This window comes from Ovis canadensis, chromosome 1 (assembly GCF_042477335.2).
Source record: "Ovis canadensis isolate MfBH-ARS-UI-01 breed Bighorn chromosome 1, ARS-UI_OviCan_v2, whole genome shotgun sequence".
Lineage (NCBI taxonomy): Eukaryota > Metazoa > Chordata > Mammalia > Artiodactyla > Bovidae > Ovis > Ovis canadensis.
The window spans coordinates 250,016,746-250,030,673 of record NC_091245.1 but is presented as its reverse complement, the minus strand read 5'-3'; the positions used below and the strand labels follow the sequence as shown (position 1 = coordinate 250,030,673).

Sequence of the window (13,928 nt, the reverse complement as noted above, 5' to 3'; positions counted from 1 at the left end):
AACAAACTGGTATAGACCACCAGAGACACAGATGTAGAGAACAAATGAAATGTATGGACACCAAGGGAGGAAGGGTGGGTATGGGATTAATGGAGAGACTGGGATTGACATATACACACTATTGATCCTATGTATAAAATAGGTAACTAATGTGGCTCAGGGGTAAACAATCCACCTGTCAATGCAGGAAATACAGGAGATGCAGGTTCGATTCCTGGGTCGGGAAGATCCCCAGAGGAGGAAATGGCAACCCACTCCAGTATTTTTGCCGAGAAAAATCCTGGCATGGACAGAGGAGCCTAGCGGGCTACGGTCTACATGTTCACAAGAGAGTCGGACACAACTGACAAAGCACACCCGAGGAGAACATACTATAGCACAGGGAACTCTAGTCACTGCTCCACGGTGACCTCAATGTGAAGGAAACCCAGAAAAGGGGACAGATATGTATACTTACAGCCGCTTCACTTTGCTGCACAGTGAGCAAAAACTAACACGACATTGTAAAGTAACTATACTCCAATAAAAATTTCAAAAAATATCTGTCAGATGAATGAATGAATGCATGAATACATGAATGATGGAAGCATGTGATACAAATTCAGGAGATAGGCATATTATTCAATGAAAACTAAATCTCCTCCCATCACCAACCACCACCTAACCATTCCCCCCCTTGCCTAGTGACAGCTACAATGCGTTTCTATATAACCTTTCAGAAATACTCAAGGCATATACTAACATATACGCATATATATATATCCTTTTTCCCTTACACATATGGTTAAAAACCATCAGTTTGCACATTGCTTTTTTACCACTTAACAATACTATATCTATTTTAGATGTCTTTCCCTACCTATTTACATACATATGTAATTTTGATTCAACATCTACTTTGTTAGCTATATAATATTTCTTTGTATAGCTCTAGCAGCTTGAGTCCCTTAATAATTGAAAACTTTTCGTGTTACAAACATTAATAGTAAAATCTTTTTATTACTACAAATAATGCTGCAATGACTACATGTACCTTTACAAACATCCGTTGTACCAAATATTTGTACAAATTCATCTTCTATTCAGAAATGTATGAATGTATCCATTTCCACATAACCTTACCAACTCAGTATTTTATCAAACTTTATTTCTGTCAATCTTTAGGCTAAAAATAGCATCTCACTTTGATTTTATTTTGGTTTTATTATGAAGAATAAGGCTAGTATGCTTTCTTTAAAAGTCATCTAAATTTTACTTCCTAAGAATTAGGACCATCTTCCTATTGGCTGGTGGTGATTCACTGGTAGACTCTCTTTAAATACTGAAAGGTAAGAATATTCTTTGTTATACCTGGTGAAAATATTTTTCCCAACTTGACACTTGTCTTTGGCTTTTATATATGATTTTCTCTTCACATTTGAAAAGAATGTCGTCAATCTTATACTTCTTTCCTTTTATGACTTTAATGTCATATTAAAAAGGTCTGTGAGCACATAAGAGATGCGGGTTAAATCCCTGAGTCAGGAAGATCCCCTGAAGGAGGGCATGGCAACCCACTCCAGTATTCTCGCCTGGAAAATCCCATGGACAGAGAAGACGGGCGGGCTACAGTCCACAGGGTCACAAAAGAGTCGGACAAGACTGAAGTGACTTAGCATGCACAAGTCTGGTATTTCCAGTTAGATATGCTATTCTTGAATTTAATTGTCATTCATTACATACTAAAGACTGTATTAAACATCCCCCATGTTTTCTACTTTGATACCTTCATTTTAAATTTTACATCCTTGACCATCTGGAATTTATTTAACGTGAGAAATGAATGACCCAATTTTGCCCCCTAGATGGGTACTTTAGGCTGCCAATGGTGGCTGGCTACCATCTAATGAGAACTCTTCTCCCCTCCCCCACGCTACAGGTACGTCTACCTTACTGACTACCTTCAGTCGCACTACTAACTCCACCTTACTGTCTATTTGCTCCACTGATGTGCCTCTTTATACGACAGCATCACAGGCTTCACTTTGTTCATGATTAACATTTCCAACAGAGAATAAGGAGACTCAGAAAGTGTCAAGCGTTTCCCTCCTTCCCATACTACCCTTTAATTATTTGTTAATAACGATTTTAAAGGACTGTAGATCAGTTTCAAATATAGTACTAATGTGGTCAAGTCACAGGTCGATTCTGGAAGAGGTCCATTCATTCTGCAAAAAGGGAAGATTCCACAGTCTTCAGTCTATTTCTAATTCTAGCCAGTCATCTAGCAAATAACATATGTCACTGAAGAGAGAGTCGGGTAGGGAGAACAATATGATGGCTCAGGGGATATTTATCATCTTTATTTGAAAAATAACTCAGGCCCCACAGATCAACAGCACCATCTTCATAAAGCAAGCACACATTAGTTTGCAAAGATAGGGGAAATAGCAAATCTGTTAAGACAGTAAAATACAGCACATCCATGTATAAGACGCATGTCGGGATTGGGGACTGAAGGTAGATAAACCTGCAGTCACTCTGATTTCATTTGTTAACTTTTTTTTTAAGTTTTCTATTTACGGTTTAGCTATATACTGGGCATTACCTGTATGTACCCCATAACACTGCTGTGTTCTATATTGTTGCATCTGTACTCAATCATGTTCACCAAAGTTGCTAAGATTAAATCCAACACCATTACTACACTTTGTAACATGGGTGACCATGGCATCGCTATAATTGGCAAGGCTGAGAAATAGAAAAGTTCATAAGATCTCCAAAGTTATGGTTAAAATGACCTTTAGTGTATGTGGTTCCAAAATGGAAATCAAGCATCCTTACAGCATAAATGAAGACAGAAGAAGTGAAATGCACATTCCTATATATCACAGGCATGGAAGCCAGAGTCGGAATGTTTTTGCAGCTGTCAGAAAACAAGACTTCTAGGATTTCCCCCGCCACCACAAAGGACCACCTAACCAGAATCTTTCCAAGGAACCAGAGAGGATCCTTGAAGTGACCATAACCTCCCACCCCCCCAAAAAACAACTCTACAGCCCTTAGAGCATACTCCCAATGAACCAGTAAATCTTTTATGTTAGTCTTTCCTTGCCCTGGAGGATCCAGTCTTTTCTCTTGGCTTTGATAAGCATTTTTACTTGGAGGACACCTTTTAAAACCATTAGCCAGTTCTCCCTGCGTCTGGTATCCATAACCATAAATACCCTGGATTCTTCAATCTGAAAAGAGAAAAACATTTCTTTCTTCTTCTCCTCACATGTCAGAATTTAAAGAGGGCCTACTAATTTCTTAAATGAACTGCTAATTCAAGCTCTGGTATCAGGAATATTATAACTGTTTTCATTTAGTACATCAAATGTCAAAGCTAAAAGATCTTAGAAATCATATAGTCCATTCTCCCTGGGTTTCTTTTGTAGGACTTTTCCTTTTCAATGTCCATCCAAAAACATTCAGCTCTCCTAGAGGCTGGATCCTATTGTTTTTCAATGGCTTCTTTATCTTTAGTTAAAATATGTCCCTTTGTCCTTTTTCTGTTTACCTTGCTGAGACAAGGACAACTTTTAATTCTTGATTTCCACTTCCACCTCCTTAATTAGGATTTCCAAGTGTTGGACACATTATCTTCCGATTAATAATTAAGTTTACCATATGGCCTCAAACGACTTGGTTCTTCCAAGCCTTCCCAGTAACTCTTCCCATGTGCCTGGTCATAGGACACAAAGAGGATGACAACAGTGGGGGAGGGTAGTATCCCTCTTCATCAAAATACGTTTCTGGGCTCCACTAGACACCTAAAGAATCAAAAACCAGGTGGCAATGAGTACTTTAAATAAGTAAGTACCTCAGACGATTCTGAGAATCAAGCAAGACTGGGACAAACTGCTACAGTACCCTTTTTCTCTGTGTTCAAATTCAGGAAGTAATGGTGTCTAAGTAGACTCTTTCTACTCCACTTATCTCCATTTTTGTCTTAAAAAGAGAAAGGACAAGTGACTCTTATTTATTATTATTATTATTATTTATTGTCTCTTGTTCTTACATGTTATATCTTTTCAGTGTTTAGCCTATTTTCAGCCACTACTTTTAGCACCTCACCAGAGCCAACAGACCCACCAGATGGCACATAGACGCTGTCTGTTGTCTAGAAAAGAGAGCGAGCGGAAAGCAGCATATTTTATCTTGGACCAACAGCCACTGAATGGCTGGAGTAGATCAACACAGCTGGGTGCAACCACAAGATCAGGCCCAATGAGCATTAGCATACCCAAGGGTACTTAATTGGAAATCACTCTCATGAAGAAGCCCATAACCCTTCTGAGATGCTAACTTGCCCCAGACCCTGTTACAAATAAATCACTCTGATAGTAAAGAATCTGCCTGCAGTAGACCTGGGTTCGATCCATGGGTCAGGAAGATCCCCTGGAGAAAGGAATGGCTACTCACTCCAGTATTCTTGCCTGGAGAATTCCATGGACACAGAAGCCTGGGGAGCTATAGTCCATGAAGTCATAAGGAGTCAGACACAGCTGAGCGACTAACACTTTCACACTTTCAAGAGAAGCTCTTTTTCTAATATTTACAAAAGGTGCCAAAGGCTACAGACAGATTCAGTTTAAAAGTTGCGTTCTTAAAACAAATTTAAAACTTTAGGAAACAAACTCAAAAAGACCAAAGACTACCCATGAATTAGAATTTCAAAGCAGTTATTTTCCTTAGCAATAAAAACCGGGATTATTGTATTCCATATGCCACGCTGTTAACTCACTCAAAACTGCACTGTTATCAATATTCTTATTTCAATACTGTCCTCCACTTGAGAGCTATCACTGAAGCTACATTTAAACCATACTGTCAAGAGCACAAAATCTTAGACATCAGTATCAACAAACTCTTTTGTATTAAAATCTTACCCATGAAAAGATTCTGCAAACTTTTAAAAAGTAAGTTCTACTGGGTCCACTTGGCACACAGTAAGTGCTCAGTTAGAAGTCTCTTCATTTCTGTCAGAGAAATTGCCAAGAGAGCTGCCAAACTGTGCAAGAGAAAGCCAAGTGCCAAAAGCAAAGCCCCCTGCTGATGATCTCTGGCTTCAGAGTCAAGAACCAAAAGTTCACTTGAAAACCGGTTGCTTAACACTTGGTAGAAAGAAAGAATGTTATTACACCACAGGTTCCTGTACCCACTTGCAAAACAGAGTTAGCTCATAATACACTTAAAGCACAGCACTTGTACCTGCTCCTTAACAACAATGTAAAAAGGTTTTCTTTTCAGAAAAACATAGGCTTCCGGCAAATCTTCCCTATGACTTACACACCAGAGATGAGAGATTTCTAGGTCACCATGAATGGTTTCTAAAGGCATAAAAATAGGTAAAGCCAAGAGAACATCTAAATCAGCCACTTTCTGGGTCTTCGGAATTGGAGAGAAATGAATAGGCAAAGTTCACACCTCCCAGACCTCAGTTTTTGCAGGAACCACAGGTATTTTACTCCAGAAGTCTTCATTCAGTATGCTATTCTTAAATTGAAGGCTTAACAGTCTCAATGACTTCTGCACTGCTGTTGCTGATGTGGTAATATACTGTCATACTTACATTTATAATCATAAGTGATATGTTTTTGATAACTATAAGCCATGATGCTGTGAAAGCTATATATCACATGTGAAGTCACCTTTTTTTTTTTAGGGCTCTCTAGTCCATTAACACTATATACATTCTTTGGTCAAAATGATAAACATTCTTACTCTAATCAAACCTATAATTTGGTAAATCCATTTTAAGCTCCTGTAAGTTAGTTATCTTAGAGAAAAACAATTCAACCGCTCCATACTGCTATTCCTTAAACTCTTAATCTTAATTCAAAAAATGGTCTGAAAAGTTTCAAAATCTCTGAATTCTGTTGTCAATACGGGAAGCAAAGAAAATCTGGGAAGCCCAGAGATCGTAGCAAGGAGCAAGAGAAATTTTTAATAATCTCCTTTAACATTGTTATCTTTCTCAGTCCTCTCCTTAGACCAGCTAAACATTCAGAAAACCGTTTAACATTTGCTCCATATGCAAATTTGGAACTACGGTTCAAAGAATTTTCTGACTAGCATATATTACTAACTTCATGGGGCAGGGTGGGGGCTACATTTTAGTAAGTGCCTAATCAGAAATATCTGGTGCTCAGCACTGGTTTCCTAAGAGCTAACTTTAAGAGATGCATAAAATTGTAATATATATAAACACATACTATACGGGAGCACAGAGCTTCTCTATGTGTTACTTGTAAAAGGAGACATTTTTACTTTACTCATTATGAACTTCACCAAGTGAAAAGCCATTTTTTGACTGCTTTCATTTCATGCATATCGCTTCCAAGCTCTTCTTCCTTCTTAGCCTTTTCAGCAGATAAACATTCTCCTCTCTCCAAGAGCTTACTTGCTCTAAGCTTACTATCCTTTTTTTTTTAAAGAGGGAAACTACAACACATCATTTCAATTAAACTCAAAATATTTCTCCTACATTTTCTTATTCCAAGATCTTTAGGAATAAGTCTCATGCTTCTCACTGAAGATAAAATAATCTCTCACTAAATGTAAACGATGTTTCATGCTGCAATTTCATTTTGAGCCTTAATATCTACTGTGCAAACTTTTGCCACCTAAGTATTCCTTATATAATTTATAGTGGCTTAGTTTTTTCTGTAATATTATATATGGTTTAATGATCATTTCCTCTATCACTAACTTTCTCACATTTCCACTAATGACACACAACTTATTTTTAATTAAAAAAAAAAAAAAACCTCTTCAAAAAGTATGTTACTTGGAATATGTTACTCTACTGTTTCTCAAATCCTCAATATAAAAGAATAAATTTTAAATGACTATTTTTTCTTTATTCACTAATTAAGTCAGATTTATGACCGCCCCTCCCCATTCCAGCTACTGTGAATTTTGAATGAAACAACCTCAATTGTAACAGAAGAAACATCTGTTGCTTTTTTTCATCAGGGCTTTCCAAACTGAAAGAAAGCCTCTGCCTGACCTCCTCTCCCTCTCCACCCGCCACCCCCCAATACTAAGTTCCTTCAAACTTTTTTTTTAAAGTAAACATATTATTGAAAAGTGTACCGTGTCCATTTAAAATGTCATAGTTTATCCAGAAACATTCACTTTACTGAAGTTCACAGAACGAGTAAATGTTACATACACCACAAAACCAGAGATGTGACTGGGGGAATACTCATTGTAACTGAAATGCAGGCTTCAAGAGTACACTTGAAGAGAGCAAGCTGTCACATTCCAGGCTCAGGCAGGGCTGTTTATGGCTAAAATTTTCTTCACAGGATCCAGACTCATATAGGATCTTGCACGCTGTATTTTCCTTGCCAATCCAATGCTAACATAATGGCAGTCCCTGCCAAGAGGCAGACACCAAATGGTGCCACCCACACTCTCACACTGTGCCTGGTAATAAACCATAAAGCAGTGGAATGCACCGGCCCCTTTATGAGCAAACAATGCCTGAGCTTCATTAGAATACAGCTGACATTTTCAAAGCACAAATACTTTTAAGAAAAATGAACTAGGAAAAAAGGGAATGAAACAGCTATAAAAGCTGAAATATTTTTCTTAAGTGTCAGGTTTATTCCAAAGATCCGCAGGAAGCGGATTTTACTCTTGACAATTTCAAAGTTTTCATTAATGAGGAAAAAAAAAATTTATGGTAAGAGGCAAAGCTTATTTTATTTCTGGAAAGAAATGAAAGTAAAAACTCCCTTCTGAATTGCATTCACAAGTAAGAACCACGAAGTACCTTTAAAAGGATTTGTTTCTTTAATTGCTTCTTTGGTTCTTGAACAGAGAAAATGGAGCTCCAGAATTATTTTTACATTTTAATTGATTTATATAAGTAACTGAGTGATGAACTAAGCTTACTCCACCCCTCCCCCCTGCCCACCCCAACCCCCATACCCTGTAGTTTTCCTGTCTGCAACAAGCAAGGACGTCTTGAAATCGGCGTGCTCCTGGCTGTTTACCAATTTAACATTGCTGCTGTTTAAAGAATATAAAATAAACGCTGTAAAAACGCACCCAGCAGTAAGAAACAAAATGATCTCTCTTACCTGGTCTAAAGAAGCATGCCTCTCACTGCAGTACCAACAACACTCTACAGTCTTTGTTACCATTCACTGGAAACTTGAGACTGTGTCAGACATGAGCAATCGAGCTCAGAGACACTCAATTTAACATACTTCTCAGTAAAACTAAAAAGATGCTCAAGAAAATTGTTTTGTTACTGGCTTTCAAAAGAGGAGTACTGTCTAATGCCACAAAAACACTTAGAAAGAAACAAAGTCATATTAAAGACTTTCAGAAATAGCCTTAAAATAAAAGTGGTGAAACAACACAATGCCTAACTCGATCCTAACACTTTTCTAAAAATCACTTGAATTTTAACTGGCAAAAAAAATAGGATGGAACTTACTCATGAACTCTGCATATTTCGAATTATACATGTCAGGGTATTTGTTGGCTCCGAAGCAGTCACAAAGGAGTAGATTTTAGTGCATCTTGAAGGCAGAGCAAAAGCACCATAAGTTGCAGGGGGGAAAAAAAGGAGAAACTCTTGAAAAACTGGTCAGCCTTTTCAACCTGTAATAACTGTCCAGCTCCTCTGGGAGAAAAAAAAAAAAAAAGTCCTGGTTCTGCCCCCTGAGATAGGAGGCTATGCTTCAATGCCAAAATGAATGACAGGCCCATTTCTGATATCAACAAAGAGCAGCTTAGTGGTGCTCAATTTTTTTTCACTTTCCCACACAGTTAGAAGTTCTCATTTTTTCAGGTTAGTACCTTTATATCTAGGGTTAAGTACCTTTCACTACTTTCCCAAGAGAGAACCCAATTATGTTGTCCTAGTTTTTTAAATGATTAATTAAAAATACATACCTAATTATCTTACTGTTTTTTCCTAGGCAGGAAGCTGAACAAAAGATGACCTCTTAAATTCCTTTCCAAATCTAACCTTTGCCGTATCAGATTACCATATGACTAATTATTAATATTAATAAGGTGCTCCTGCATTGGGCCATGAGGACACCAAGAGAAACAAAAAGTAGGTAACAAATATAAAAAGGTAAAGGAAATGATAAATTTTTCAACTAGCTAGGTGCAAAATCATTTATTAAAGTGCATGTCTCTGATTATACAAATTCAAAACAATAAACACTTCTCATCAACAGACATATGAGCCAAGCACTATTTTGGGCTCTGAGATACAGCAGGGAACACAACAGACAAAAGTCAAATGTAATAAACCCCTGTCTCCAGTGGGTTTGCTTATATCTCAGGTCCCTGAAAGTATAACTCCTGGATGACTAAGGTACCCTTCTTCCTTTGATTAGTTATTACCTATTGTGAAATATTCTCCCTTGAAAGTATAGCTTACTCCAGAGGGCAAGGATCTTTTGCTTGCTTCATTGCTATACCCCAGTGGCTAAGACAGAGACTGTTAGACACTCAAATAAACATATACTGAATAAAAAACTCCAACAGAGCTTTTTCTTAGCCAAATTTTTCTTTATAAATGGATTATGTATCTACCACCTCTTACACACAGAAATATGTCAAAAAAGATACTGTACAATGTAAATTAAATTGAACTGCAAATACTTATTAGCTTGAAACTGAAAAATACAACCTCAATGGGCCTGTAGCTTTTCAGATCTAAAATCTGTTTTCAGTAATAAATATGAGGTCACTGTAATATTTGAGTAAAGGAATCAGTTAAAATTCTATACACTAAGGTTTTGTAGACCATCATTTTTCAGGGGCATTTTGAATTAAAAACAAAACAAGAAACTTGAAAATTACACAGCACCCTATCAGTTTTGAGTATTAAAACCTAGTATGAATACCTCTGTTTATACACCCACACTTGAAAACAATCTTCCTATCCCTGCTGCTCACTGTTCTTGACTGCCTTACCAGAAACAACACAATAAATAAGCACATACCTCTGACCTACGAGGCCAGCCCGAAGTGATAGCCCATGTCATCCGAGGCCAGGATATTCCGGGGCTAGAAAAGGTCATACCTACTCTGTTACAGTCTTAAAGCAAAATGAAATTAAAGTTTCTAGTAGTCAGGTACATGGATCCTACTTCTAGGATCCCTAGGACTAGACAGCGATTTACATGTTCAAATATTCTGTCCGGAATAGTTAGTACAATAAATTAACAGTAACCTGAGGTCAGGAAGATGTTGTGATGACTGAGATCAAGTAATCAATAAAATAACATGGAGCCAGGTCTTCTCTGGTGGTCCTGGGGTTAAGAATCCGCCTTGCAATGCAAGGGACACCAGTTCCATTCCCTTGCCAGGAAGATCCCACATGCAACTAAGAGCAACTAAGCCTGTGCAGCACAACAACTGAAGCCCGCATGCACCTAGAGCCCATGTTCCGTAACAAGAAAAAGCCCACACACAACGAAGAGCAGATCTCACTCCCTGCAAGTAGAGAAAGCCTCTGCAGAGCAACGAAGACCCAGCACAGCCAATAAATAAATAAATAAATCTTTAAAAAAAAAAAAAATGGAGGCAAAGTAGGATTTCATTGGTCCTGCAGGCGCAATGTTGCTTCTCCCTGACTACCATTCACCTTTCCTTTGTATCCGGCAATGAGCTACGCAGCAAACTGACATACCCCCTACTGTCTGCTCCTGATCTCTGATCTCAAGCCTACCTCTATTCTTCCATGTGTCTTCTTATCTGCCCTCCTTGCCAGGGCCTTCTTTCAACTCCCAAATCCTTCACTCACACTATCCTTGAATCTACTCCTAAGCCCCTCTAAGAAGGCAGCATGAGCACCGCCTTCTGTATACCTTCACGAGCGTGTGACGCACTGTGGGGAAATTCCAGGAGTCTTCCCATTTGCAGAATAAAATGCATCCAATGTAGGTTCTCCCAAACAGTTTCTCCTTAATCTTAGATGGAGAATCAGTTTAAGGCAATTCCCTGTCAGGCCAGTGATTAGGGGGCTTGATTCTTGGTCAAGGAACTAAGATTCTATGAGCCACACAGCATGGGAGAAAGGAACAAGGACGGAAGAAAGGAATGAGGGAGGGTGAGAGAAAAGAAGGGAGGAAAGGAAAAAAGTGAGGGAGGAAGGAGAGAGAGAAGAAAATACACGTACACATCATATTATTTATAATACTGATTACATATATTGATTATCTAGCAAACATTAACGGACTCGAGGCATTCCCTTCCCTAGGTTTATACGCTGATTCACTTGCACTAAGCTCTGCTATGTTTATTGGCAACCTGACCAAAGATTAATCATATTTTACAGATACATGTATGATTCTACAGGCAGAAGTGACACTATGATAGCACAATGGTAGTTTTTACTTGCCCCATGGCTGCTTATTACAGCTCTCTGCCAGATCCATATCATGAGGGATATACTTATTCGCATTTTCAAGTAAAATGTCTAATCTCTCTGATGAGGGCTATGCCTAAAGCAAAGGGTTCCTGCTACGACTTGCAAGGATAAGTGCTGGTTTCTTAAAAATATCACATAGTGACTTGACTTTTGCACATCTTCTCCCTCTTTCTACCCTTTAAATGTAAATATTTTCCAAGCCTCTGGCTTTGATGCTCCTTCATCCAAGGTTTCTATTCCCTCTTTGGAGGCCATAACCCATTTCTACGGCTTTATTACCTTTACGTAGATGACTACAAACATGCACACGTCTAATCTTAGTCTCTGCTCTCAACTCTTATTTGTAGTTGCCTATTGGACATTTCTGTCCACATGTCCCACGAAGTCAATGCAACTTCTGAACTCCACCTCTACTGTCCCAAAGCAGCTCACCTACCTACGTTCCCATCCTTGTTACAGGCACATGATAGAAAGTGATTTTCCATTCTTGCCTCTTCCTCACCATCCAAAGGCCCACACAGTTTCCACACTTTTCTTTTTTATAAAACACACATCACTTCCCTGATTTAAAAACAAAATAAATAAAAACTATATCTTTTGATGACTTCCTGATGCCTAGAGCTACACTGTCAACATTGGTAGCCTTAGCCTCATGCGTGCATGTGAGCTAAGTCGCTTTAGTTGTGTTCAATGATACTGGAGTGGGATACCATGCCCGCTTCCAGGGGATCTTCTCGACTCAGGGTCAAACCCAGATCTCCCGCATTGCAGGCAGATTCTTCACCACTGAGCCACCAGGGGGGCTCCAGCCTTAGCTTTGGATGGCTATTTAAATTTAAACTGACTACAGCTAAATAAAATTAAAAATTCAATTTCCCAGTTGCACTAGACATATGTTAAGTCCTCAACATGTGGATAACAGCTTGCAGACACAGAACATTTCTATTATCACAGAAAGTTCTATTAAGTATCTCTGGTCTAGCAATACAATAATAGCAAACGACTTAAGACTGCTGTCTAAATTTTCCCCAATCTGGCCGCAATCTATGACCTTTTCTAAACTTCTACCAAAATCCTTATGCATGTTTTAGTCACAACTGAATTTAATGGAGCCCAAAGAATCAAGGCGAAGGCTTTCCAGGATGAGGGAGGCATTTGCCAGTACCTTGGAGAAGGATCTATGGAAGGGGAAGAAATCAAAGGAGTTAGAGATAACAGACTGGGGGTGGTGTGGTGGAGGGGGGGGGGGAGAGTGTGCTCAGTCATGTCCGACTCCTTGCGACCCCATGAACTATAGCCTGCCAGGCTCCTCTGTCCATGGGATTCTCCAAGCAAGAATATTGGAGTGGGTTGCCATTTTCATCTCCAGGGGATCCTTCCTGACCCAGGGATTGAACCTGAGTCTCTTATGTCTCCTGCATTGGCAGGCTTCAATACTTCACTACTGTGCCACCTGGAAAGCCCACACGTTAGGAAGGAAAGGAACTTCAGACCTAAGATTTTAGCCCTAGAGAAAGAATGTGTTGCAGGGGAGAAAACATGAGCATTGGAGGCAGAATATTTCATCGAAATTCAGGTATTACTTGAATTAGAAGATAAACTCCTCTCATGCTAGTCTGACCTGAAAAGAAACCCATTGCCTCAACTTGCTCACTGAATGCAAGAAAGAGTAACAGAATCCAAACTAGGAGGGTCAAGGAAGCAGAGGGTCTCAGGAACTCTAAGGGTGCTAAGACTGTGTTTGACTGACTCCTTTCTTTTCCCCGATTTTCTCTCACGTCAGCATGATTCTCTTTCACTATAGATCAGCATTCTCCAGCTGGCGGGAAACATGGCTACTGATGTATCACTAGTTCATATCTTACAGATTCCATTAACCTTCTCTCAGCCTGAGCCTTACCATACCAGGAAGTCACTCGATGGCTGAACGGGGGTCAGGTGCTTGCCTTAGCGAAATGCTGTCAAAGCAATGATGTGCTGGGATAATCAACTGTGGCCAGAAGGACATTATCTTGTAAAGTGTAGTAGTTGGGGAGATGAGGAAGAGATCAGCATCTCACAGATGACACTAAAATCTCTAGCTGAGTATGCCCCATTTTACCACTTGAATTTTGGTCAGGTGCATACATTATCAGGGCTTCCCCAGGGGCTCAGGGGTAAAGAATCTGCCCGCAGTGCAGGAAATACAGGAGATGTAGGTTCCATCCCTGGTTCAGGAAGATCCCCTGGAAAAGGGAATGGCTACCCACTCCAGTATTCCTGCCTGTGAAATCCCATGGACAGAGAAGCCTGGAAGGCTACAGTCCATGGTGTGGCAAAGAGTTGGACATGACTAAAGCAATGAGCACACACACATGCACACATTATCTGTTAAACTTTTTTTTGAAGAAGAAAGTCAACGTCATTATAAGTATTAACTTAGGGCCAAGAATTTCTGGGTTTAAAAAATGAAAAAAGTTAGCATGACATTAAAAAAATTTTTACTCTAAAT

The 13,928-nt window shown here is 39.1% G+C and overlaps 1 protein-coding gene across 23 annotated transcripts in view; it reads right to left on the bottom strand.

Moving 5' to 3' along the window:
* Window positions 1–13,928, bottom strand: part of TFDP2 (transcription factor Dp-2) — a 207,625-nt gene that overhangs the window by 68,447 nt on the left and 125,250 nt on the right. For 4 of the 23 annotated variants that reach the window (XM_069563857.1, XM_069563847.1, XM_069563866.1 and 1 more), the window contains one exon: window positions 8,480–8,564. The exons of 9 other annotated variants lie outside the window; for them this stretch is intronic. In XM_069563857.1, the coding sequence (XP_069419958.1) occupies window positions 8,480–8,510 (31 nt within the window). In that variant the 5' untranslated portion in view covers window positions 8,511–8,564. Of the gene's footprint in view, window positions 1–3,541; window positions 3,795–4,913; window positions 5,158–7,965; window positions 8,332–8,479; window positions 8,566–13,928 lie in introns of those variants that run through there. 10 more of the 23 variants (XM_069563910.1, XM_069563923.1, XM_069563934.1 and 7 more) reach the window with 10 other exon arrangements.